The 26,455-nt window shown below is 40.6% G+C and overlaps 1 protein-coding gene across 1 annotated transcript in view; it reads right to left on the bottom strand.

Moving 5' to 3' along the window:
• Positions 1 to 7,963: 7,963 nt before the first annotated feature.
• Positions 7,964 to 26,455, bottom strand: part of SI (sucrase-isomaltase) — a 43,361-nt gene continuing 24,869 nt past the window's right edge. Inside the window, exons 25-47 of the mRNA XM_054283066.1 lie at positions 25,730 to 25,936; positions 24,759 to 24,913; positions 23,569 to 23,737; positions 22,623 to 22,719; positions 22,112 to 22,224; positions 21,900 to 22,025; positions 21,029 to 21,157; positions 20,817 to 20,924; positions 20,659 to 20,721; positions 20,274 to 20,405; positions 19,568 to 19,652; positions 18,453 to 18,591; positions 16,338 to 16,471; positions 15,775 to 15,809; positions 15,567 to 15,683; positions 14,258 to 14,406; positions 13,663 to 13,747; positions 13,513 to 13,569; positions 12,790 to 12,914; positions 12,461 to 12,549; positions 11,280 to 11,329; positions 9,959 to 10,126; positions 7,964 to 8,495 (exon numbers count right to left, since the gene is read on the bottom strand). Coding sequence (XP_054139041.1) covers positions 8,421 to 8,495; positions 9,959 to 10,126; positions 11,280 to 11,329; positions 12,461 to 12,549; positions 12,790 to 12,914; positions 13,513 to 13,569; positions 13,663 to 13,747; positions 14,258 to 14,406; positions 15,567 to 15,683; positions 15,775 to 15,809; positions 16,338 to 16,471; positions 18,453 to 18,591; positions 19,568 to 19,652; positions 20,274 to 20,405; positions 20,659 to 20,721; positions 20,817 to 20,924; positions 21,029 to 21,157; positions 21,900 to 22,025; positions 22,112 to 22,224; positions 22,623 to 22,719; positions 23,569 to 23,737; positions 24,759 to 24,913; positions 25,730 to 25,936 — 2,607 coding nt within the window. The 3' untranslated portion in view covers positions 7,964 to 8,420. The remainder of the gene's footprint in view (positions 8,496 to 9,958; positions 10,127 to 11,279; positions 11,330 to 12,460; positions 12,550 to 12,789; positions 12,915 to 13,512; positions 13,570 to 13,662; positions 13,748 to 14,257; positions 14,407 to 15,566; positions 15,684 to 15,774; positions 15,810 to 16,337; positions 16,472 to 18,452; positions 18,592 to 19,567; positions 19,653 to 20,273; positions 20,406 to 20,658; positions 20,722 to 20,816; positions 20,925 to 21,028; positions 21,158 to 21,899; positions 22,026 to 22,111; positions 22,225 to 22,622; positions 22,720 to 23,568; positions 23,738 to 24,758; positions 24,914 to 25,729; positions 25,937 to 26,455) is intronic.

Genomic DNA, 26,455 nt, shown 5'->3' with positions numbered 1-26,455 from the left:
AACAGCCTCAGGCTGGGCCAGGGCAGGTTTAGATTGGATATTTGGGAAAATTCCTTCATGGGAAGAGTTGTAAAGCATTGGAAGGGCAGTGGTGGACATGCCATCCCTGGAATTGTCCGGTCGCCATCCCTGGAGTTGTTCAGAAGCTCTCTGGATGTGGCACTCAGGGACAGGATTCAGTGAGAGCGTGCTGGTGGTGCTGGGTCGTGGTTGGACCTGATGATTTTAAAAGTCTTTTCCAACATTACCAAGTCTAGAATTCCAAATTTCCTGCCCCTGCTCTTCCAGTAGGGTGGCAATAAACCTCTGATTGTCCCTGCAGGTGAAACCCCCTGGGTCACCTTGTGCTCCGAGCTCGTTGTGTTCCATGGGCTCTGCTCAAATTAAATATTTATTACGTATAAATATTATGAAAGTAAAGTAAACAAGAACAGAAGTGTGATCCTTGCAGGAGAGGCACTGAGGGACTCACCTTGTTTTTTCTCTCTCTGTAAAACATTTCTTGCTGCTGTTTGGTTGGAAAATTCTGTGTATTTGCTGCCGCACTGTTGGGTTTGCAGTTCTGCGGATACTCAGTGCTGTCTCAGGGAGCACCTCAAGATGCTCCCATACTTATTTTGTACTAAGAACATCTGTAAGATCTTCTCATACTCGTTTTGTAATAAGTCCACAGCTGCTGTTTTTACTTTTCCAGGATACTGAAAACAACTGAGGGCTTTCAGGGGTTTTTTTTCTATCACAAAAAATCAAAAATATGTGAAAAAAATTATAAAAAATCAGACTGCAGGAAAAGAAACATTTATTTTGTCCTCATTCTTGAAGGTAATTACCCAGATATTCAGTATATAGTATTTTTAACCTTGTTACTGCATGTGTGCTACATACTTTATTTTATTTTATTTTATTTTATTTCATTTCATTTCATTTCATTTCATTTCATTTATTTTTACTTTTTATTTAATTTAATATTTTACATTTTATATTTTATATTTTATATTTTATATTATTTTATTTTATTTTTAGATGTGGTCTTACATTGCTACTTTATTGAGGGAATTCCTTTATTATTTAAATAATTAAGGAAGCAGACTGCTTATATCCATCCTACACAGGTGAACATATGTGAACAGGGCATGTTGATGAAGCATAAATATGAATAAAAAATAAATCTGAATAAAAGTAATCTCTGAACGTGGTGACTTTCTACAGAGTCTCCATAGCATGAAGATTCTACCATTGAAAGATGCAGGAATTAATGATAAAATATATTTTATGTAATACACATTATATATTTTCTTTCATTTATAAAGAAAAGAAATGAGAGAAAAGAAAGAGGAAAGAAAAATCAAGAGTGGAGGTTTTTTTGTCTAGTACAAGTGGAGGTTTTTTTGTCTAGTACCCAAATATTTTCCTTTGACATAATCAGTTCTGCAGGATATGGAAATTTATGTCTGCACATGTAAATATTTATCATAACAAACACATCCTCCATAGGTTGATGCTATAGATGAGTGTGAAAGCCACTCACACTCAGCTGAAAATATTTCCAGGAGCTGAAAATATTTCCTCTCTCAGGTGCTTTTTCTACACCAGAACAACAAAAAAATAAAGTTCTGATTTATTCCTCAATATGGAATTTGAATATTGGAAATATATAACCTGAAATGAGACATTTTCACTGCATTGTCATTATTTTAAAAGCTTCTTTTAGTTTTTCTCCCCTGTTATTTAAGGAAAAAAATATATTTCGTTTTGGCCCATATATGCATTTGTATTCTATAAATTGCTTTATGCCACAGTGGGAAGTGAATTCCCTGTCTGACATCTAGAAGTAATAAATACAAAAATCTCACAGGAGTTATCTCACAGGATGTGGAGAATTCCAGCTTTTGTTATTCCCCTATGAGGAAATAGTGAATGAAAGGGAAATCTGAATTACCTCTGCAGAGCTCTAATGGAAGACTCAATAAGAAATGCATTAAAATGCTTTGTAAGAGGCAAAAAGCCTGACCCAAAATTATTCTCATAAGATATTAATGAGTGGTTCTGTTTTCTAGGTCCTGGGTATTTAAATCATGGAATTTCTGAAGTTGGGCACTGATGGCAACACTCACTCCTAGAATGGCAGGAAAGCAGAAAAAAGGTGAAGAAATAGCCAAAATTTCAGTTTGGGGAAAGTGAGCACAAGAAGGGCTGGAGTGATGTCCAGGAATGGGAATGTTGGGCTGAATTAAGTTTTTGGGGCACAGAGGAGACACAGCAAACTCTGAGAAACAGTCGGGATAATTTCTTATGGAAATGAAATGGAAGTTCTCTCCTGGTAGGTTTATCTGTGTAATTCCAGAGGTTTCTGGGGTGACCTGCCTTGCATAAGTTCTGGGAAAATCCAGCTCCAAGGAATGCTGAGGAAAAGCAGAGTTGTTGCTCCTGCTCAGTGCAGGATTTGCATTTTGCTGGTCTTGCTAAAACCGGTTTTATTTCTCTGCATCCCTGGGTAAGAAGATGTTCGCTTTCCATCTGGGATATGACAGGGAAAGAAGTGGGGTGGGATGTGGGATGTAAGGATATTCCCAAAGAAAAAGGAAAAAAACACTTTGGGATGTGCCCCAAGCCTGAGAGTGGCACAGGATTTATAAATCACTTAGGTCTGGGTAGCTTGAAATTATCTGGGGACAGAGGTGAGAGTTTGTTTATCTGTGCACCCTGAGTGCAGAAATTCTCTTCTCTCTTTGGAATTCATTTAGGAACAAATATCACTGAGGAAGATTTTTACCTGCATCACTCTGCAGCAACAAATCATTTAATGCAAGCACTTGAAATGAGGTAATTACATGATTTAGAACATTCTAAGTCATACTAAAAAAGGAACATTCAGACCATGACAAGATTTTTAATGTTAGTTTTTAAATTTACCCTGATTTTGAGTTTTTCTTTAATTTTTATTGTTTGTGCAACCACACATTCCCCCAGTGCTGAATTTGATTTAAAACTGTACAAACATTTTCATTATTGTATTCCAGATCTCTGTGGTGCTTACATTAAAAAACAAAAGAACAAAGTGAAGCCATCCCTGTGAACAAAAAAAAAAAAAAAAAAGGAAAAAAAAGTTATTTCAGCAAAGAGAGAATTTTATTTTGATTTCTGAGGTTATGCAAGAGCTCCAGGAGAAGTGGGACAAGGATAACAAGGAGGGGGATCGATATCCAGAGTTCAAAGGTAGGCAGCTGATCAAAGGTTAAATACAAGAAAAGAAATTATTCCATTCAAGTTAAATATAGGACATCGTAACCCAAATAGGTGCTTGGCTTCAATTAAAACCCTTGGAAAAGGCTTTTGTGCTGAGGGGAAGTTCTCAAAGTCAGGCAAACTTTGTTTTTCTTGCTTGGAAAGATGCGTGGGAAGGGATTAGACTCTCCAAAGGATGGGATGTCTCCATTTTCCCTCCAAAGTGGTTCTGGTTATAAAGGGCAGAGGGCAGAACTGATGGGATCCATTTGGGATTGCAGCGTGCAGAGGTGGCAAGGAAATATTTCCTGTTCTAATGTGTTTTGGTTTGAAAAGCCAGGTGTCTGCTAGGAAAGCAGGAACCTCTCTTGAAATGGAGAATGTAAACCCTCTCCCTCTGAAATGTTATAAAACTTTTGAAATTAAGGGGTTCTCAGGCAAATATATGGGAATAGGAATAACAGTTCTTTACTAGGAAAATTAAAAATACAAATGCAGTAGTTAAAAAAAAACAAACAAAAACAAACACAAACACTGCCAGAGTCACTCTGCAGCTCCAGGGCTGCTGGAGATGGGCCTGGGCTCCTCTGGGAATGCAGGGCAGCACAAAGCTGCTCCTCTGGGAATGCAGGGCAGCACAAAGCTGCTCCTCTGGCAATGCAGGGGGCAGAGGCTGCTGTGCTGTCCCAAAGCTCAGATTGTACCCAGGTAGGAATGCTTGGCTCCTCCCCTGGGCGGAGCATCTCCCCATGGGATGGTGGAATTGGATCAGCCATGCAGGGACACTCACTGGCCATGAACAGAAGGTAATTAATAATTGATGGCCCATGAACAGCAGAGATCTCCTGGAGGGAGGATTGGCTGTGGGAGAGATAAAACTGCCCAAAGAACAGCAGAGAACTGCCCCAGCTCTGACAGATGGGAATTGAACACACACCCAGCTAAACCTGAGATATAATGTAGAGAGATGGAATAGCAGAGCTTGGAAAAGAATTTTATCCAGCCTGGCGCAGCTCAGAGCACTGAACAGAGCCAAAGGTGGCAGGAAAATGGGAAAGGGAGAGCTGAGGGGAATAGGAGTGCCTTGGGGGAGGGATTTCATGGAAGCAGTTGGAATATTGTGGAGGAAGCAGGAGCTGCCTGGGTGGAAAACAAAATGCCCTTCCCAGCATCCCTGCACTGGAGCCTGGCTGGGAGTATTGGGTAGCACAGGGTAGTTGGAGAGGCTGTGTATGCAGAGCAGGAAATTCTGTTTTCTTTCATCATTGAACATGAGAGAAATGTGGGAGGAATTGTGTGGGTCAAAACGGAGAGGAAAGGAGAGGAGATTTTGTGGCTGTTTTCTTCAGGGGATGTCCAGAGTTGTGCTGCTCTGAGGAGAAGTGTTAATACAGAGAACATTATTAAATATTTATCTGACAGTGTAAACACTGATAAAAATGGCTTTTAATTTCTCATTAATCTGTTAGAAATAATAAGCAATATAGTTAAATCTATTAGTGAAAGCAATAACAAGAGGTTGGACTTGAAGCAGAGCCCAATTCTTTGCAGGGTTCCCTTTTTTAACTTAATTCAAACACATCCCAGTTTGTAACTCACCAGTACATTCAAATTCAGGAGAAAATAACACAAACCTGCCGACTTCTGTCATTTTTAGGCAGCAGCTCTTTTGCATTCCACCCAAATCCAGTACTCCTCAGTCCTAGACTTTTATCCAGTTATCAAATCAAGATCTCAAGGCCAGGTTGGACGGGGCTTGGAGCACCCTGGGACAGTGGAAGCGAAACAAAATGAGCTTTAAGTTCCCTCCCAGCCCAAACCATTCCATGATTGTTAGGAAAGCAGCCGTGAGGATATTTTTATCCATGCATAACAGCTTCCAGGGCATTGGAAACTGTTATATCCGCTCCTGGGCTCACCTGATTTAATGCCAGCTGCTGTGGCTGTGTCCTGATGAGGTGGTTTGGATTTTTTAATATTTTCTGTTTTTCAGAGAAGATTCTTCCAGTTGTTCCCAATGCAGGCAAAGAAACACACGGATCTGGAGGGATCCTCTTGAGCAGATTCTTTGCTCTCCTCCAAGCCCATGGTACTTTCAAGGCTCAGTCAATAATGTTTCTAAGGGTTACTTTTTGGATATTCTGCTTAAATGTCCTTTTATTTGCCTTTCCTGTACTGGGTACTCGATGCAAATTTTATCCATTTTTAAAAAGAGCTGGGATATTTCAGTATCAGCTGCTTTCTGGGCTGACCCTGAGTGTGGGGTTTGTGTCAAGGGGAGGAAATGCAGCTCTACATCCACCTGAAAGGTCTCCTGAGATGGTTAAAAGGGACCCACTGGTCAGGGATCATTTCTGAATCTCCTATTCCATAATTATTATAATGTGCATAATGCATCATATGCATTAAACATTCAGCTGAAATGACTCTGAATGTGAGAGCAACCATATAATAATGGGAAAAACCCCTTATTTTACATAATAGAATTTAAAATATTAATAATGTAACTAATATACATAGGGTTAGTTTAAGTGTGTATACTTAACCATGCAGTTATGAATTATATATGTAAATACAGCACACACAAATGTGTATTTAAACACTTAAACTTTCCACATGGGCTAATTTGAAGTTCACTGCATTGGATTAATTTTTTAACATTTTACTTGCAAATAATCATAACTCAAAAATTCGTATTGCAATATATTTGTATTCGTTATTGAAAACACCACCAAGCTTGACTGAATCACAGGAGATTGATATTTCCAGGAAGTTCTAACTCTGCATAATTTATCAGAGATTTCCTGGTTTAGCTGAAAGGAACCCAGAAGTTCCTCAGCTGAGAGGACAAAAATCACAAAAGAGATTTTTTTGTGGGGAGGGGAAAGAGGAAAGGAAAAAGGGGAAAGGAAAATAAAGGAGAAAGGGGTAAAGAAAGGGGAAAGGGGAAATGGAGAATGGAAAATGGGAAAGGAAAATCCCCAAAGGTGCCAAACCCTCTTTTTTCCTCAGCCCACCACGCTCCAGCTGTGCTGCCAGATGTTGCCATCCAGCTGCTCCTTCCAGCTCCAAGGAAAAATCCAATTTCCTGTGCATTTCTGGCAGCTTCATCAGAATAGGCGCAGCCAAGTGTGACATGGTTTTATCTTTTCCATGAGTGGAATTGTAATTCCAGGGGCATCCGTGGCTCTTCAGTGCAGCAATATCTGCTCCTGTTCTACCCCATCCAGTCTCTCCCAAAATCTGGGTCCAGGAGGAGCCTTTTCAGTGCAGGGATCATTTGGGAACCCTTTGATTTTCCATCATTTTCCATCATTTCCTGCCCACATCAATTAGTGGTGGTTTCCCTCCAAGCTGTCCCAAGTGGGAATTTCTCTTCAGCTTCTCTGAAACCTCAAGCATTCCAACAAAATTCCAAGAGTTCCAGAAAATGAAGCTCAGAAAAAAAAAGATTTGGAATGCAGAACTTTGTGTCAGGGAAGACTTTTTGCCTTGAGTGAGGATTTTCTGGTGGTATGTACAGCAGGATTGTGTCAAGCTGGGTATTTTTATTTTACAAATGCTGGAAAGTCAAAGTATGAGGAGAGTGAGAGTTAAAAAATTCCATCCCAACAGAAGCAGGGAATTGTGGAATTCTGTTGGAAACTCCCCCTTGTTCAGGATGATGGATTTTCATGGGATTTTCCGCAATGGGACACGTTGGGGCTGGATCCAGGGTCTCTGTGGGGCGGGACAGACTCCCAGGGGTGGCCAAGAGAGTTTGGAGCTGGGATTTCTCAGCCTGGGTGCGTTCCTCAAGAATTCCTACCCTGGGGACTCAATAAAAACTTCCCCAGGGCTGAAGCACAGGATTCAATTGATGTGCTGGGATTCTGAATGCTGGAAAACTTGACAAGAATGAGGTTCCCCAAATAAATAAGGAAAATGTCTTTTTTGTTTGGAAGGGTCTCACAGCTGAAAGAAAATCGAGTAACAAGGTTGCCCAAATAAATAAGGAATTTTTTTTTTTTATGGGTCTCAAAGCTGAATAAAAGCCATTAACAAGGTTCCCCAAATAAATAGGGAAAATTTGAGTTTTTGGAAGCCTTTGGCTCTCCCTGATGTTTCCAGTGTCAGAGGAGAGGGTGCAAAATGGGGGGACAAAGTGAGAGGGAGTGGGCTGAAGGTTCTGTACCCCCTCACCCCTCTCTGCAGCAAAGGGACACATCTGCAACAGCTCTGTGAGAAACGGGGAAGTTCTATTTGTCAAAATATAAAGGATAAAATTACTCCTAAATGAGCATTTTCTTTGCCAACATCATTATCATAGTGAAATTTCAATAAATCCAGCCCCTGTAATTGCATTAATCCACCTATGAGATGTTGGTTATTGCGTTTTGTACCCCAGAATTTTAAAGCAAAGAACAATCCTTGAAATGAATGTAAAGCTCAGTCACTGGAGATTGCCACTACCTCCTGCAGCATTTCTTCCCATCAAATTTAATTGTAAATATGTTTTCCCAGTCTCTTTAGTTCATATGCTGCACTCTTGGGATAAAAAGAGGCTTTAATGTGAATTATTATTATGGTAAACACACAACAACAACATTTCATTGAGTGAAATAAACAGAGACCAACATTCATTAATTAACCTTAAAATTTCAGGTTTATTTTTACAACTTCAAGTTAAAACACAGGGAGCACAAATCTGAAGTCATACAACCCATCAACTTCAAATTATTCTTTCAAGTATCTGAATATTTTATGGACCAACATCTTGAAACATTATTTCATGCTAAATCTGTCATCTCAAAACATTTGCTTCTACTTTATCTGGCCTTAAATTCTCCATAATAATGACCTGCATAGGTATAATTAAAATTAGGATGGAAGTTAAATATAGGCAAAATTACAGCTTCAAATCCACTTTGGTAACATCAACTGCATCTTTTTTACAAAATTAATCAGATATGAAGTCAGACGGGAATTCTACTCTAAAAAACAGAGTTTTTCCCTTCAGTTCTCACTCTGAAAGATGAACTTTATCCTAAAGTGCTCTGCTGGCTCATGGCTGCTTTGTACACAGAACACCTGGCTGTGGACTGACTGTACTGCTGTGTTGGGAAGGGAAAAAGCATTCCAGGGTGACAAAAAAGCACTTTGGAAATTGAAAAGTGGTTTTAAAAATATGGGAAAATGCAGAGGTGTGGCCGATTTTATTGTCCTTCCAAGCTCCACTGCAGGGTGTAGTTCTGGCCCAGTTTCAGCTGGAGATTGGTGATTTTCAGGACCTGGGAATAAAACACAAAAAATTCACATTTAGTAACTGAGCCCTGAAGATCCATGGTGTTTTTTGTGTTCCATGGAGAAACTGGATTCTCATTTAAAACTGCAAGAATTTATTTCCCTTTTTTTATTTAGATTTGTTTATATATCACTACACACACAGTTTAACCAGCACAGATTTGGGAGTCTGACCTGACTCTCTGATCCCTTCCTTCTCCCATGGGCTCATTTAGAGCTGAGATTCCTTTTGTTTTAAAAATAAAGGAATTTTTTAAAGTGGAAAAACTTGGAATACATTGCAATTCAACAGTGCATATGAATTTTTTTTCCATCAAAAAGTCAACAGCAGAATCTCAGAGCAGGTTTTTCTCCTGTCACATCTCCCAGGTTGCAAGGAGCAGTTAGGGAACAAAATCCATTGCCAAAAATGGCATTAAATGGTATTAAAGTGCCATTACCTGATGGCAGTTTGTGCCTTTTTCTGAGATATGGTTTATTTTAAATATGGTAAATACTTGCATTTTTAAATACAGTACATATTTTAAATATGCTAAGATAAAAATTCCAAATATGCTAAATAGATAGATATTTAAAATATGGTAAACATACAAATATTTAAATATGGTAAATATTTTAGATATGGTAAATATACAAATATGGCAAGTAAGATATATTAAATATGGTAAACTTATAAATATTTTAAATAGGCTAATATAAAAATTTTAATATGATAAATATATATTTTTAAATATGGTAAATAAAACTATTTCTAAATGGTGAATATATAAATATTTAAAATAGGCTAATATAAAAATTTTAAATATGCTAAATATATGGTTTTTAAAATATGGTTAGTAAAAATATTTTTAATTTGGTAAATATATAAATATTTTAAATATGGTAAAAATATAAATATTTTAAATATGATAAGTAAATTTTTTAAAATATGGTAGATATATAAATATTTTAAATAGGCCAATATAAAATTTTTAAATATGCTAAATATATATATTTAAACTATAGTAAGTAAAATATTTTTAATTTGGTAAATATATAAATATTTTAAATATGATAAATATATAAATATTTTAAATATGGTAAGCAAGATATTTTAAATATGGCAAATATATAAATATTTTAAATATGTTAAATATATAAATATTTTAAATGTGCTAAATATACAGATATTTAAAATATGCTAAGTGAAAATATTTTTAATATAGTAAATACTTTAAATAGGCTATTATAAAAATTTTAAATATGCTAAATATATATGTTTAAAATATGGTAAGTAAAGTATTTTAAATTTGGTAAATATATAAATATTTTTAAAGGCTAATAAAAAATTTAATATTCTAAATAAATACATTTTTTTAAATATGGTAAGTAAAAATATTTTAAATATTTCAAATCTCCAGAGCTTTAAGAGCACAAATGCAGGTTTTTAACCCTTCCAGCAGCATCTCACCTGGTTGTTGCTATAGCCGTGCTGGTGGTTGGATGGGATTGCTGCCCCGTTCTGTGTCACCGTCACCTGAGTGACGTTCCTGGGCACCCCCAGGACCCTGACCTCAGTGAACATGAGGTTGTTTGGGTCCATGTAATTCTGGTGTGTAACTGTGATCTCCAGAACGTTCTGGAAGGAAGAGGGAAAGGCAAATATCAGAGATTGGGATAAGGCTGGTACAAATCCAGAGCAGCTGGGACAGTGGAAGGCGTCCCTGCCATGGAATGAGAGGATTTTTGTGTCCCTCCCAACCCAAACCATTCTCTAATTCTGTGAAGTCCACTTCAGCTTTCCATTTGATGTTCTCACCCCAGGTTTGGTATTTTTCTCAATTTTTATTCCCTAATACCTGTGTGTTGTTATATATTTTTCAGATACTGAAAGCTTTTCTCCACTTTGTTAACCTGGGCTCTGCTGTGCTTGAATTGCCACTCAGCTGATTGATTTGAGGAGTGAAGAACAAGAAATTCTCAACCCCTGGCTGGGCAGCAAGAGCTGCAGGACAAAGCCGTCCTTCCCTGCCCTGTGTCACCTCCCAGGTGCTCTCAGAGCTGCTCCAGCCTCTTCTCCTCCTGCTTTTTTCCCTCCCAGAACAGCTCCTGCCTCCCCATCCCCTCCCTCAGCACTCACAGCCCCCCCTCATTCAGTTACTGGGATTTTAAGTAGATTTTGGATTTCTTCAGGATGCACCCAACAGTGCTGTGACATAATTCCATGTATTTGGTGCTCAGAGGGTGAGTGCTTCTCATTGTTGGTTGATTCAAGACCTCTTTAATTGGGCTTTTCCTTAGGAGGTTTTTGTAAGAGCCGGGAAAGGTGCTTTTATTTTATAATCTCCTTACAACTGCAAATATTGAGTGTTAGCAAAACAAACTCCTTTCCTCAGCAATTAACACCCTTTTATTTGACAAAGACAGAATTAGATGAGAAGAAGGAACAGTGTGGATAAAATTAGAAGACATTGTGGCACACTGGAAAATAATGAAATAAGAAAGTGTGTTTTCTCCTGCAATAGAAAGAGCTTTTCTTTTAAGCCAAAAGTCCCTGTAATTAGAGCCTAATTTATTTCCAAGTATTCCACTGGTTATGGAAATGAAATCTGACAATTGTGCTTAACAATACTCTTCAGATTCACTCCTAAATTCATTCTTAACACAATTTAATCACATTTGTAGCCTAGCACAATTTAGTATAAGGAATACTCAAATTGAAATACCCATAGTTAAAAATATGAAAAATCACCTGAAGTGACTATTAAATAAATATGAGCTAATGTGATTACCTGCTTAGCAGTAAATGATGTCAGCAGGTAAACACCATCTTCATATGCATCTGTCAAAAAGAAAGAATGAAAGAAATTGAATAAAATGTCTTTGCTGGTGACCTTATTTAACACATTATCAAAATTTCTGTCCACAGACAGCTTACAAATACAAGGGATGTATTTATATGTAAATAGCGAGAAGTTGTGCATTTCCAGGAGATGAATGTTATTAGACATAAAATACTTTCAGTGTATGTAAAGCTGAAATGAGGATAAAAGGAGAACATTTTAGGGGTGAGATATAAAAGCAGGCAAAGAAACAGCACTAGGGAGATCAGGGGAGTTTAGAGGAGGAGAAAAATGTTTGTTTGAAACATTGAAGGAATGAAGAGTCATTTCCACATCCCCCTCCATGGCCAGGTGACAATTCCAGGTGACACCTGATGGAGCTGCTGCCTCTCTGAGGTCCCTGCTGCGTTTCCCCAGCGCTGTGGTTCAGCTGTCACTGCCCTCTGTGCCTTCCCACACTCGAGATGCCTCATCCAAATTCCATTCATCACCAGCTTTCCCTAAATGTGGCCATCCTGTCTGGATTCCAGTGCTGGGAGAGGCTGTGAAGCACCTCCACATCCACCTCCAGGTCCCCATGCAGGGCACATTTCCTGCATTCCTGGTGGGAATCTCACTGTTATTACAAGGGTAGTGCTCTCTGGGTGAGGAGGAGAAATGCCAGCTCAGTGTCTCTCACCTGCAGACAATTCAAATTTAGCCATGTTGAGGAAATTAATGAGAGCCTCTCACATGATCTGTGCTTATGGTTCTCACAGGTTTGAGGAGGAATCTTTGTTACCTGCCTTTCCCCAGGCCCAGGGTATGAGTTCATTTATACAGCACATTAATTAATAAATCACAGCGTGGTGTGGCTTCAATCAGGAAGGATCACGTTTCTGTAATGTTGGCCTGCAGGTTTCATTTCAGTTTTGCCTCTGAAGGTGAGCTCAGATCTGTGCCCCAGAAATGGCCTTGGCCAAGTCCACCCCTTCCACCCCAGAGTTTGCTCCCTCTCTCCCCAGTTCACATCCGTGGGTTTGGTTTTGTCTGCTTGAACTGGGGCTTTGAATGTCCCCAGGGATGGAGCCTCCCTTGGCAGTATCCAGCAATAGAAAGGGTTTTATGGAGGGAAGAAGGGCTGGCCATACCAATGCGAACCCCATCGTCCCAGTAAAGGTGTCCTGCTGCAGACTGAGCATCATCCAGGGCCACCGTGAGTCCCATCGGGTTCTTCCGGCTGTGCAAACACAATTTCCTCTCAGTTCCCTCACCTGGTCACATTCCGTATTCCCCAAATGGTAATTCCTTTCCAGAAAAGTCATGTACCACCCAACTGACCTCCCATTTCCATCTTCCCATCCCATACAACTAAAGACCATTAGGAAAAAAAAAAAAAAAACAAAACCAGCAAACAAACCAACAAAACCAAAAACCCGCAAAAAGACAAATAAAATTCAAAATCTGCACTTGTTCCTACCTGAAAGCAGTTGTTCTAGCAGGTGCTTGCCAAGGCAGGATGTATCCACCTCGGATGTGCAGGTTGATGTGATCCAAAGGAGCGGATAGATTTTGGAATTGTTTCCTAAAGCCAGTATCTGAGTTCTGTGGACAAAAAAAATAGGAATTTTTACAGAGTTTTCCTTCAGAATAAAATGTAATATTTCTCTAGACAGGTTAATTAGGAGTTGTTACTACAGGAGTAACTATTAATAAGAGAAACACTGAAATTTTGGGTGTAAAAAAGCCAGGCCTGACCATGGGTGATGGCAGTTGAACCAAAGGGGCCAAGCAGGTGAAACACAAACCTGTGATTAAAGAAGGGAGTTTTGATCCTGCTCTTCCTATCTCCAAATCTTTTACTATTTTCCAGGAAAAATTATACAGCTAAATCTGGTTTTTTCTTTCTTCATTAGAGCATTCCATTACAAAAACCTTCTGTGTATCATTTGAGGGTTACAAAAAGTGAAAAGAATTCTAAATTAAAGGTATTAACTTTGCCTTTTCATTTCTCATAACTCTGGCCATGTTATTATACATTATTATGAAGGAATCGAGGATTTTTATTATTTCTTTTTATGTTTCTAAGAACTTATATTAAATGCAAATTAGGCAGAGTGTTCCCACCTCCCTGCCATGCTCAGCACTGTGAAAAGACAGAAGATCCCAAGTTTTAAAATACAGTTTTTTTAGGATGACTTACTGTGTGGTAATCATACCAGCGGGCATCGGGGAAGTAAGCCACCACACTCCGATCATTCTGCAGTTAAACACACAAATTTTAGGCACCTCAGATCAAAAAGTGAAGCTTATTTAAACTGCCTTTCAGTGATAAATCAGTTTAAGAGCTCACCTCTCTCATCACAGGGCTGATGAGCAGGGCAGGACCCCAGAGGAACTGCTCGTCGATGTCCCACGTGTTCCTGTCTCCCACAAACCTGCCAGGAGGAGAGAGCCAGAGCTGAGCTTTCCCAGAGAGCTCCTCCTTGAACACCCTTCTGGCACTAATTTCACCTACTCTTTCTAGGATCTGTTTCCTCATTATTGCTGTTAATAATTCAGAGATCAGTTAATGGCTGCACAAAGATCCTGATGTGACACTCAGAGAAATGAAACTTAGTGCTTCGATTTAGGGGTTTTGGTCCATTTCTCTGCTTTTGCTTTTCAGTACATTGGGACAACAAAATTCTCAAGGTCTTGCACTTATTATTTACAGTAATAAAATCTTGGACAGACCGGGACAGACTTTTTAATTTGAGCCACTGCTTTCTGAGCTTTGTAAAAAGTAAATCGCTACATGCAAAATCTCCATTTTTCCCAGCAAAGACTTGGTATTTTTTGATTGAAGGGTGAATGCTGTAACAAAGAGACAACTCTGTTGTTAGGGGTCACAAGTGGAGGAGTTTTATGGGAATTCTTGGTGATGAGAGCAGGGGAATTGCACTTACTCGTGGAGAACGGGGCGGACCACGGTGCTGCCATCGGCGTGGGCGTCGTGCAGCAGGGTGTATAGGTAAGGTAACAGGGTGTATCTTATGTTCAGCACATTCCTGGACATCTCTTCAAATTTTTTATCCCAGGAAGCAGGATCTTGCCTCTGAAAGAGAGTGTTGTTAGAGAAGCTGGGTTGGACTGCGTGAGAAAGCTAAAAAAAGCAAATCCACACAGCAAAACAAACCGAGGGAATTTCCTCTCTGAAGCAGAGCATCTTCATTTGTTTATTCTTCACCTCAGGAGCAAGTGAAAACTGTTGCTGTCACTGTCAGCCCCAGGAGGGGAACTAGAAAGAGGAAGGCTGATAAAAACCCAGGGGAAACAGTAAAAATGTTTAATGCAAAGTGTCCCCAGGGTGTGACACATCCCAGGGCACATCACCCAGGAGCCCGAGGCACCAAGGACTGGTGTCAGGAGAGCCTCAAGTCTTTATTAAATGTAGGAACAATACCTTGGCAAATTGGGCAGGGCTGGAAGCACCACGATAACCCTGAATCTGCATTTTGAAGCTTTCAGGGCCCGTGGAAGGTGTGTGCTGTGAGATAAAGCAGCTGCCTTTGAAAAGGAGACTTTAATCCATTAGATATTTGCCATCTAAATAGCTCCACTCTGCTGGACCTGAAGCTTTCCCTGCAACACAAGTGCTGTTTCCTTTTTTTTCATTTTCCCAGTTATCTTGTTTTACAGCTTTCTCCACTCCACTCCTTAGCCTACATTTAGGCAATTATTTCCCTTTCCTTTCAGCAGAAATACAATATCTGATGGTGGCAAACAGGCAGAGCACACAAATCCCTGAGTCTCACTGCAGCATCTTATTACACTGCCCCATTTTCTCATTTGTTCTATAATTATGGGCAATTAGGGCTGAGAGCACCGAGGTCAGTTGCCATAAAATCTCCATTTTAGCCCTGCTGTAGCTCATTGAAATCCAAATGGCACAGAGGGGAAAATATGCAGAGTTCAGATTCAGTGAAAGCAAACTTAGAAGGGGCTTCCTTCAAGCGTCCAAATCCCAGAGCAGCCCCTCTGTGGGCACAAAACCTCCCAGGTGATGGGGAGGCTCACAGCAGAGCCAGCATAGAAATGATGACAATTTTCATTTGATAAAGCGCCAAAAGTGTTGTGTTTTTCTCCATTTGACTTGGAATGTATTTTTTTTTTTTTTTTTTTGTGAGCCAGGGCAGTTGTGCAGTGTTCTGTCTGGTTTTGCCTGTGTGTTGCAAAGGCCCAGCTGCTAAGAACTATTAAAAAATTGCAACTCACCCGTGTTCCTTTCTCGTTGTGATTCCTGGAAAATGGGTAAAAGGCACCCAGCTGCATCCAGCGGACACACAACTCATACTGTGAGTCTTTGAAGAAGCCACAGATATCAGCTCCCGTCTGAAATATTCAGAATAACCCAAATGGAAAACTGTGTTATCATGTACAGCATCATGGTAATTAAATAGAAGTTAATAACTCATTAGCTTACATAAGATATTCCAAAGAGACTGAACTCCATCATGCCTGAAAAGAGAAATAAATTGGAGTTACTCGCTGGGTTTTTTTTACATTTTTGTTGCATAGACAGTGTTTATTACACTACTGATTCAGAAGAGAAAAAACCAAATCCAAGCCCCATAATTTCTCTAATGTTTTGTGTTTTCCTGCTACAGAAGGAGATGGAATGTGGGTGAACAGGAGCAAAGAACAAAAAATGAGTGGCAGGACACAGGGCATGGAAGGGCCTGATCCCAAGGGAATTCAAGGAGTTCCCAGCACCTGGTACAGAAGGAAGTAAGAAAAAATGAAAAAGGAATTGACCACAAATTCTGGTTGCTGAACAATTTTTTTCAGCTAAAATTCACAGGAATACAACAAGCAAGGAGGTGAAGGAGAAGCAAAGCCAGGTTGGATAATGCTTGGCGGAGCCTGACGTGTGCACGGTGTCCCTGCCAGGGCAGAACTGGATTTAGGGCTCTAAGGTCCCTCCCAACCCAAACCATTCCATGATTCGGTGCTCCCAGGCATGCAGCCCCTTTCCCTGGCACGTACCAATAATGGATTTGTGCAGCTGGTCCCAGGCTGCCGTGTTGTCCCCCAGCCAGTGTCCCACCCATCTGCCGCTGCTGGGGTACGTGGAGCGGCTGATGATGATCCCGCGCTCCTGCGTGGCAGCTTGCAGAGCCCTGCGTTGGGAACAGCACAGAAACGGCTTACAGAAGAAACACTGCACCAGAGCTTACTGCAGGAGAGCCTCTGAGAGGAAATATCTGGGTTTGTGTCGTCCTAGTGAAGGGCTGCATCATAAACATCCAGCCTTTCGTGCTTTTTGTGGCAATTCTGCACGATCCAGACACAATCCCGGCAAAGTGGCCAACCTCAGCTGCAAAGAACTGGAAAACGTGAGGGATTAAAAAGGAGTTTTCCAGCTCAGGCTAAGTCCTCTGTGGGAAAATTTGAATGTGGCAAAACTTTTCTAAGCGCTCCACAACATGTGCAAAAGCACGTCATTCCTTTCTTAAAGTACACAAAAAGTTGATGCAGCAGTCAGGAGTAATTTAGCAAAAATCCAACCAAAAGGCTCACAAGAGTGAAAACAGAGGTAGCAGGAATATTGGACCTCTCAGGATAAGTTTAGTTGATTAAAAGCTGCTGAAATAAAAGGAAAAAGGGGTCAGGGATTTTTAGTCCCTTCTTAAAGGCCAAGGTGACAGGATATCAATAAGAATATTAGTCAGAAAATCATCCTGATTAAGTCCCACTGCTCTCCAGTGTGAGAGCCCCATAATTGCCCAAACTGCTGCTTCAATAAGGCACTATTTGCTTATTTTTCTATAGGATTTGCAGCTTTAGTGACACCATAATTACAGCAAAGATGCACAAGTCACTTAAATTACCACAGCAATTAAACCAGACTAATGTGGCACAATTATTTCCTCCAAGACAAACAGTAACTCCTGGGATCCTTTATTCCTTTATAACATATTTTCCAACACTTTAATTCTCTGCTCGCTTTCCCTGTGTCAATAATGCTTTGGAGGTGGCAGCTAAAATTCCAGAAGTGAAGACAGCAAATGTCACGTGTGGAACTGCTCAGGGATGAGCAGGACCCGAGTGTTCAGTGCCTGGAGCCTCAGCCCTGCCGCTCCGTAGCTCTATCCATGAAAAATAATTATTCAGGTCACAAAGGCTACCTCCAAACAGTTCCTGTATTCACTAATAGGGACTCTGGCTATGCAAAAACCTCATTACAAAAGAACAGCATCGAGGCAATATCCCAAAGTTCTTGTGTCTAATGGATGGAGGACTGAAATGACACCAGGTTACATAAAATACTGATGTTCACTTCTCAGTTACAGTCTTTTGTGAGTTTTGTGTGCAAATAATCTTTCTGTTTGGGTGGTTTAGTATCAAAATAAATTATTGCATTTCTTCAGTTTCACAAGTACCCCTTCAGTTACTGCCAAAACATAAATTTGGGACTGAAATAGATGTATATATATATATATATTTTGTAGATAACATTTGCTATAAATTTCCAGTGTATCTGTGTGAGCTGTGAGATTTACTGGAGTGATTTCTGTTGCAGTGCCTCACAAAACAGAGGAAAACAGTTCATATTTAAAACACAGGAACGATGGTGATATTCCTTTTGCTATCAAATTCTTGTCTGCTCCACTGGGTGTGTACAACAAGGTCTTGGCAGGGGTGGCTCCGATGAGAAACTTCTGGAGCTTCCTCTTTTCTGACAGAGCCAAGAGGGACCTGCCCCAGGCTGAGCCCATCACTGAGTGACTTTGGGATAACAGGAATAAGAAAGGGAAATTCAGCTCCCAACAGCAACTGGAGCTGTTCAAACTGCAGGCCCAAAGCATGAACAACGTGAGAAGAGAAGGGCAGGCAAGCAAGGAGGATGAAACTTCATAATTTGAAGCTATTAATTGGACAGTTAACTCCTATATGCAAATGGACTAAAACTTACGAAAATATGAGATCTTGTGACCAAACCCTCTTGTGCTCCCATCTTGGAGCCATCCGGGTAGCCTCTAAAGGCTCTTCAATAAATATCCACTTTTTTTTCCTCCTAACTCCATCTAGCCTCTGTTCCCACTCCTTGAGGCATCAGAGCATATCCTGGAGGCAGCATGGAACATGCAAAGCACTTACTCCAGGCTGGGTCTGGCTTGGGACCATCCATAAAGGCTGTGGACGTCGTAGTGTCTGGCTGGGGTCCCATCTGGGAGGTAGTGCTGACCTTCCATGCATGGAGTTTTGTGGATTAATCCTACATCCCTATATCCCAAATCTTGTGGAGAGGGAAGAAATGTATTTATTATTATTAATAATAATCATGTTGTAATCATTTGAATTACTTTTTCTTCATTTTCATAATCTGTTAGGCATTCTGTCTCTTTATACTGTCATTTATTAATAATTATAAAAATAGCATTTTCAAAAATTGAATATTTACAATATTCCTATACAGGTGTCTGAGCCTGTCACTTATTTATAATTATAAAAACAGCATTTCCAAAATGGAATATTTCCAGTATTCCTATGCAGGTATCTGAGCCTAATGGTTCAGTTACAGATGCTCTTACTACAGAGGCTCAAAGAATAAACAGAGTAGATCAGAAAATACTTCAAGTCTTTTTGAACGCTGTCACACTAATCACATAAACAGAAAAATGGATGTGATGGGGGTATGATCTGTCTATATGAATATTAATTTCCTGGAAATTCATGAGAAACCACTCATGAAACCTGAATACAACAGTAAGCAGTGAGAGTATGCTAATAAACCATTAATAAATAATCCTAATTAGTACTACTTTACACCAGTACTTCAGGAAAGCCGAGCTAAGAAAGCGAAGCATTTCAAGCATTTGACTGCTCACATAAATGGTAATGAGAGGAGACACATGGATATTTTCTAAATATTTAATTAATTGCATTATTCATCTGAGAAAAGTGCAAAAACAGAGAGCTCAATTCTCTGGCATGCCTCAAGCAAAGCACTTAGACACAAAATAGGGACCAAAATCCATATGCAGCGAGGAGCTGGAAAGAACTTTTTTTTTTACAAAGTGCTGCACAGCTCCTGCTGAAATGCCTGGGCTTGCAGTGTGCCCATAATCTCAGGAATAAAGGGCCACGTTCAGTGAGGATCTGTGGGTTTATAAATCCATCTTTATTTCAGCTTTTTTGCCCCATATACCAGATAAGAATTTATTTGGGAACCAGAAAAACTTAAAACTCTTGTAAGGACGAATCAGACTTACGAGGCATGTAGGGAGGATAATTCAGGAGCTCGTTCCTACAGCCACCCATGGCACCATTCATAAATGCTGCTGGTTCATTCATGTCCTAAAAACAGAGTAAAACCCCTTAGTTTGCTACAGAACTCCATAAATTCTGAATTACACACAAGCAGCGTTGCAGGGTTCCTCAGGAGCCTCAGTTGGAAATCCCATGTTCCATAAAGGAGCTTGCATAAAAAGGCAGGAAAAGGACTTTCCATGAGGGCGTGGAGTGATAGAAAAAGGGGGATGGTTTTGAGCTGAAGGAGGGCAAGATTAGATGGGGTTTTGGGCAGGAATTGTTCTCTGTGAGGGTGGGCAGGCCCTGGCACAGGGTGCCCAGAGCAACTGGGGCTGCCCCTGGATCCCTGGCAGTGCCCAAGGCCAGGCTGGACATTGGGGCTTGGAGCAACCTGGGACAGTGGAAGGTGTCCCTGCCCATGGCAGGGAGTGGGAATAGAAGATTTTTAAGATCTCTTCCAACCCAGACTATTCTGTGACTCGGCAATTCTTTGTTTCAAGGGAACAGCCTCCAAGATCATCGATTCCAACATTTCCCTAGTGGGAATTTAACACAGGATACTTCTGCCAGAGCAGTGCAGATACTGGGAATCAGGAACTGGGGCCCTCTCCACCAGTGTCGGGCAGAGAAAAGCAATCCTGAAATCAGATGCATCTCCACACTTACAGTCCACAGCCCATCAAACTTGAGGCTTTTTGAGGGGTCAGAATTATTGTAAACCTCCAGGATTTCCCTCTTGTACCACTCCGTTGTGGCATTGCGGAAGAAGTCTGGGAAAGCACAATGGGATACGTAGTTCTGTAAAAACAGAAGGAAAACAAGACAGATGAGGAGACTGAAGGTATTCCATAGTTAGAACTCTGGAATTAAAAAAAAAAAATAAAATTAAAACACAACAAAAAATAATTGCTTGTTCTATAATTTTTTTGGCTTTTAGGAAGGCTAAACCAGTTTCTGCACTTTATTCCTGCCATGAGATTTATCAGTTGCTGCTATTTTAATTGATTAATGTCTATATTTGAGTCCAGAACCAAACCATGTCAGTATTTACCTCTACTTGGTCTTCATGAGGCAGTGACTCATTGATTTGGACATTGGGAAGAAACGACCAGACCTAATGGGACAAAGAATATTTTAAATAATCAAGCCACACTAAATACAAGCTGAGCACCAACAACACACAGTTAAATACTCATCCCTGGACAGTACCTTGGAATATAAAATTTCATTGGTACCAGGCCATTGTACAAAGATATTTTGCTCCACACCTCTGGTGAAGGCAGGATAATTGGTTTCATTCCCAGAAATAGCTGGATCCTACAAATAGAAACACTTTTACTCTTAGGCTCAAAACTCACATTGAATATATTCTCCATTTTGGGATGCTGCATTTGAATTTAAAAATGATATTCCAAACTGACCAGGATAATGATAAATCTCATTCCATCTGCTTTGATTTTGTTGATCAGAGCCGGTAATCCAGCAAAACGTGGGGAAAGGGTGAAGTCCAGGTTCCTTTCCATGTAGTCAATATCTACATATTGGACATCCTGCAGTTAAAAAAAAAAACAACAATTAATTTTAAATTATTTACTCCTCTTTTTTGCCAAATACTGAAAATTGGCCAAAATAAGTAAAATATGGAACTTTCAATGTGTAAAATTGGAAGCAGTGGTAACTTCAGGCTGAAGTTGTTAAATGAATATTACACAATCTGTGAGCAAGTCCAAACCGAAATAAACTTTTCACTGCTACATCTAAACTAAAGGGAGAAATTGATAACAAAATAGAGAAAAAAATTGATTTGTCTATACATATGTACACAGAAACTGCACCTGTATTTCCATAGCTATAAGGAAACTGTGGGAATACCTGTTCTCTATTGAATAATTGATATTATTATATTTAAAATGAATCCACGTTCAATTTATAGCCTAATTTTGTTAGGACTAGGTGCTATTCCTACTACCCCGACAACAACGTGGGCCAAATCACAGCTGACTTGACACAGAGCATTGTGGCAATGAAATTATGCTCTTCATTTTTCTCCCTGCTGGTTTTTCTTAATCACTGCTCCTTTCTGTCATTTTTTTGGTGTGAATAATTAAGAAAATTAAGCAGCTTTTAACACAGCCCAGAGTCTGTGGCACAAAACCTGCTCCTCTCTAGCGCATCAAGGGTGTTTTTGGGTGGGTTACTGCTTTAGTGTTTAAATGGATTTAGTCGATGCTATGAAGCCAAAAGCTCAGATTATTTGTTATTTGCTCCCAAAGTTATTTGCTGCCAACGTACATGGGGAATCTGAGCCGCCTTCATCTCCTCCACGACCTGGGCGACCTCGGAGTCGTTGGCGTACCCGTAGCGGCACAGCTGGAATCCCAGGGACCAGTAGGGTGGCATGACCGGGCGCCCAATCAGCTGCAGAGAGGAAAGGATGCTCATGGTGAGGAGGGGAAGAGAAACCAACCCGACCCAGCAAGGCCCAGCGGCAGCCAGGCTCCTACCTGGGTGTACTCCTGAACCACGAGCTCGGGCGTCGGGCCCAGCACCATGTAGAAGTCGAGGATCCCTCCGATGGTGCGGTAGGTCAGGGCAGGCGTGGGCTGGAAGGTCACATCTGGAAGTGGAGGGAGGGAAGGGAGAAAAGGAGGCCTGGATTTGCCGCCGGTGCAAAACACTCGCTGTAAAAATGGAGCACGCGGAGGAGGATGGGGAGAGACAATTTACACAGGTCTGGAGGGACCAGACAAGGGGTCCCTCAGACTGGCAGAGAGGAGGCTTAGGTGGGATATTGGGAAAAAATTGTTCCATGTGAGAGGTGTGAGGCCCTGAGGTTGCCCAGATCCCTGTTGTCCCTGGATCCCTGGCAGTGCCCAAGGCCACGTTGGACAGGGCTTGGAGCGGCCTGGGACAGTGGGAGGTGTCTCTGCAGGCAGGTGGAACAGGATGAGCTTTAATGTCCCTTCCAACCAGACCATTCCATGATTTTGTGAGATAAAATGGAGGTTTTCTTACCCATTGCATTGCTGTTAAGCAAGAGAACTCCGTGGGCATTGCCATCTTCTTCAAGAGCCATGTAAAATGGATGAACACCATAGGAATTCAACTTGTACTGCAAATAAAATATATTTTACTGGAAAAACATTCAAACATTTGCTTCTTAACATTTGGTAATAAGTTGCATAAAAGATGGGACAACTGCCAAACAGCAAATAAACCTTAAATTTATGCACCTAAACCCTCCCTAACCACAAAACAGACCTGCAGAAGGTCACTTGGAGCTTCACAATTTGTCAGGCTTGTATAGGCTGCTCAGGCAGGAAGGAAAACAAAGGCATTGCTGCACTTAAATTTCACTAATGAGAAGGTGCTTCCTCAAGACAAACCTTTCCCTTCTTTGCAAACAGAACCAGGTGTCTGCGTGCTCAGGAGGTGCTGGTGACATTATATTTAATTTTCTCAAAATGTATTCCAGCCTGAGCTGGAAGTTAGAGATACAATTAGCTGCTGCTATTTCATTGGCCATTCCCTGATAATTGGAAATTTGCTATCTTGTAGGAAATAAGACAAATAAACAGAGATAAGATTTCTGCTTTACCTCTGCAAGTACTAAATTAAACCCCAAGCAACAGGAATTGTTCTGACTCATGTCTAATTTTCAAAACAATGAGGAGAGGAGAATAAAAAAAAAGGAGGAACGTGCTGCCACTCCTAAGCCATCTGTCACCGTCCAACATCTGACTGAGGGCCTGAGCTCCTCACATTGTACTTGCAGGTCACAAATAATGGGTTTACAGAAGACATTTGCCATGGAGACACCATCTAAAATTGCAAACTCTGAGAAATATGCTCAGTGTCATTGCTCAACACCAGCAGACGTCCATTGGATTTTAAAGTCGTGCCAAACAGTTCTGCACTCATTGGTTCAGAAATCACATTTTCTTCTCCTTTGCCCACTCACAGTTGGAGGCTGGTCCCTGGTGAACATTCCCCAGGTGTTCCAGCTCATGTTGTGACGGAAGTTGCGGTGCTCGTGCTCCCCAAAGCCATAGATGTACTGGGATGCCAAGCGGGTGGAAATCTGGATGAACATGTCACTGAAGGTGAAGGTGGGCAGGGCTGAGTTCCAGCTGAAGTGGGAAGAGGAAAGGGAAAATCAGAATAGAGCATCCTCAGGGCCGTGCTTCTGGCAGACAATTCCTTTTGAGCCACTCTTTTTCTCTGGAGATCTCACTCTTCAGTAGAAGCAGGCTAAAACTGTTGTGGTTATCAAAAAAACTTAAAGGAGATGAAATGGGGGTGTGCAAGAATTGCTGAAGAGTTTAGGGACACCAAACCCTCTATCTTTCAAAAAGGAATAGCACATCGTGCCCAGCAAGTTGTATCATATTTTGACAATTTAGAGAGAAAATGCATTGCAGTACACTGCAATCCTATTTCTCTCCCAGACCAAGCACTGAAGCCACATGGAATATAGTAAACAAAGTGCTTTTTACAGTTCACTGAGCTTTCTGTGCAGATCACACTGGAACTGCATTTGCAGGTCACATTTATTATAAGTCAGCATCTTTGCAGTTAGAAATCAAACTGCAGCCTGGTGGGCTCTGCCAGACAATTTCATCATTCCAAGAGCTTCAATTGCATGTTGAATTATTATTCTGGTTGGCAAAGGAAACCCAATTCACAATTAAGTTTTGAGTACTTAAAAAAAATTAAATAAAACTAGCTTTTTGAATAAAAAAACCTAACACACTTAACTGTTTTCTGTGTTCTAGCTCTGACTTAATCAAGGAAAAATGAAGCTCTTGCCAGACTCATCTGTTGTGTTACCAAAACCCATCTTGACTTAGTTGGGACGCCATTTCTTTCTATTTTTTTTCCCTAACTATTCCCCAAACTGACCCAAACAGCCAATCCTTAATGAGCTGTGGTCAGGCCAGTCCTTAATGAGCAGTGCTGTGGTCACCCAAGGAATATTTTAGGAACTGCAGAAAATCCTTTTGCCTCCCAGAAACTCGGGGAGCGCACAAGGAGCAGCCTTCAGAGCCGCCAGTGTTCTTCACTCCAACCCATGCACAGAGAGAGGGTTTGGCATGAGAAAGGCCACCAAAACCGTGCGGCACGAAGTCCCAAAGGGTGGCAGTGGCTTACATGACCGCCCCCGTGCTCTTGCGGCGCACTTGGATCCCGAAGGGTTTGATCTGCACCGAGACGTCGTAGAGCCGCTCCTGGCTCGAGCTCGAGGGGGAGCTGGGCAGGTTCAGGGGCACAGGGACCTCGTACCGTGAGTTTTGGTAATCATAGATCTGTGAAGAAAAATCAGTTTATTTAAGCAAGCCAGTTGTTTCAAAATCTATATCAGATTCAGATTTCGAACACCTGCTGTGGTATTTTCTTTCGAATGCATGGTCTTGATCATTCACAGGATTTTGTTGGGAGGCAAAAGAATCCAAACCAACCAACGAACCAAACTCAAAGATTTGTTTTCTATCAGGAATGGCTCATCTAATTATCTACATGAATTTAAAGTATACACTTATATTCAGAATATAGGTGTATACACTTCATTGTGTATGCTTTGTACGTAGGTGTATAAACTTTGCAAGCGTGATAAATAATTTTCTAGTTCTTCTTTCACTCGACTTTTAGGATTCTTTTCCAGGTTTTCTGTATTTTGAAAGCTGATAGAAGTTAGTTTTTGATGTCTGACCACTTAGCTCAATATTGTTAAACACATGGCAATAAATTGCAGTCAAACAAAAGTGCGTGGACAATTTTAGAGTAGAAGTGCAATGGTGGATGTAAAAATAAACTGTAGAGTCATGAGAGCACATACAGATAAATTTACCTGCATATTAACAAAACACTTTCAGTTTCAAAGTTCCTGGTTGACATTACACATATACACTACTATTATACCTTTGATTCATGTAATTTCTTTGTAAAATTGAGTGCTAGGATGTTAGGACAAAAAAAATTCAAGCTAAGAGCAATAATAATTTCTTAGGAGGAGAGACATATTTACACAAGGCTGCTTCTGTCTGTGAAATATAAATTTGGCCATAAAAAGCCCTTTGAATTTCCATAAATAAAACATTTGAGGGATTCTGGGCCGGCTTTACCTTAAACTGCAGCATGTTGTTGAGATGATATTTCACCTCCAGGCGCAGGGTGCTGATTGGGGCAGTGTAAGCCTCGTTAGCCCTGACCTTGGAGTCATCCAGGTTGAGGGTGGCCACAATTCCAGTGTCGGAAAAATCAATTTTCTCTACCAGGTAAGGATTGCTGGAGCTGTAGTAGCAGGAAGGAATATCTGGATTTGATGTCTCCTGGTGCAAACAGAAAGGAGTTTCAGGTTAGCAAATCTGCTGGATTTTTTTATTGGGTGTTAGCATGGAATCCTTTTTTTAATCAGATCTGTGTCAAGTGTGGAACTGGGGGGGAAATTAATGGAATCCTGAATAAAGAAATAATACAGAATAGTCTCTATGCTGACTCAGGTGTAATGAAGCCATCCAGTGAAGGCTGCACAAATAGTTCAGTCAGGAAACTGACTCCTCGTGCAATTAAGGAGGATTTAATTTCCCCATCTCTGTGATCTTCAGATCAGTCCCTCAGCATGGTTTAATCTTGGCTTGTGGGAATTCCCAAACTTCGTCCCTTTTAATCCCATTTCTCTCCGGCCGCCTTCAAGGAGATGTGCCCAAAACCCATTTCATACTCAGGCAGCATCAGAGCAGACCTTTCACTGGCTTTATTCACACAAATTATCCTTAATATATCCAGTGAAAATTACATCCTACTCATCTGAGATCTCCTGACATTTGCAAATGTCCAAAATTACAAAA

The sequence above is a fragment of the Melozone crissalis genome, unplaced genomic scaffold (assembly GCF_028551555.1).
Source record: "Melozone crissalis strain CALT ecotype California unplaced genomic scaffold, PUWL_Pcris_2 ptg000034l_1, whole genome shotgun sequence".
Classification (NCBI taxonomy): domain Eukaryota; kingdom Metazoa; phylum Chordata; class Aves; order Passeriformes; family Passerellidae; genus Melozone; species Melozone crissalis.
The sequence above is the reverse complement of the archived record's forward strand: the minus strand, read 5'-3'. Positions and strand labels throughout refer to the sequence as shown.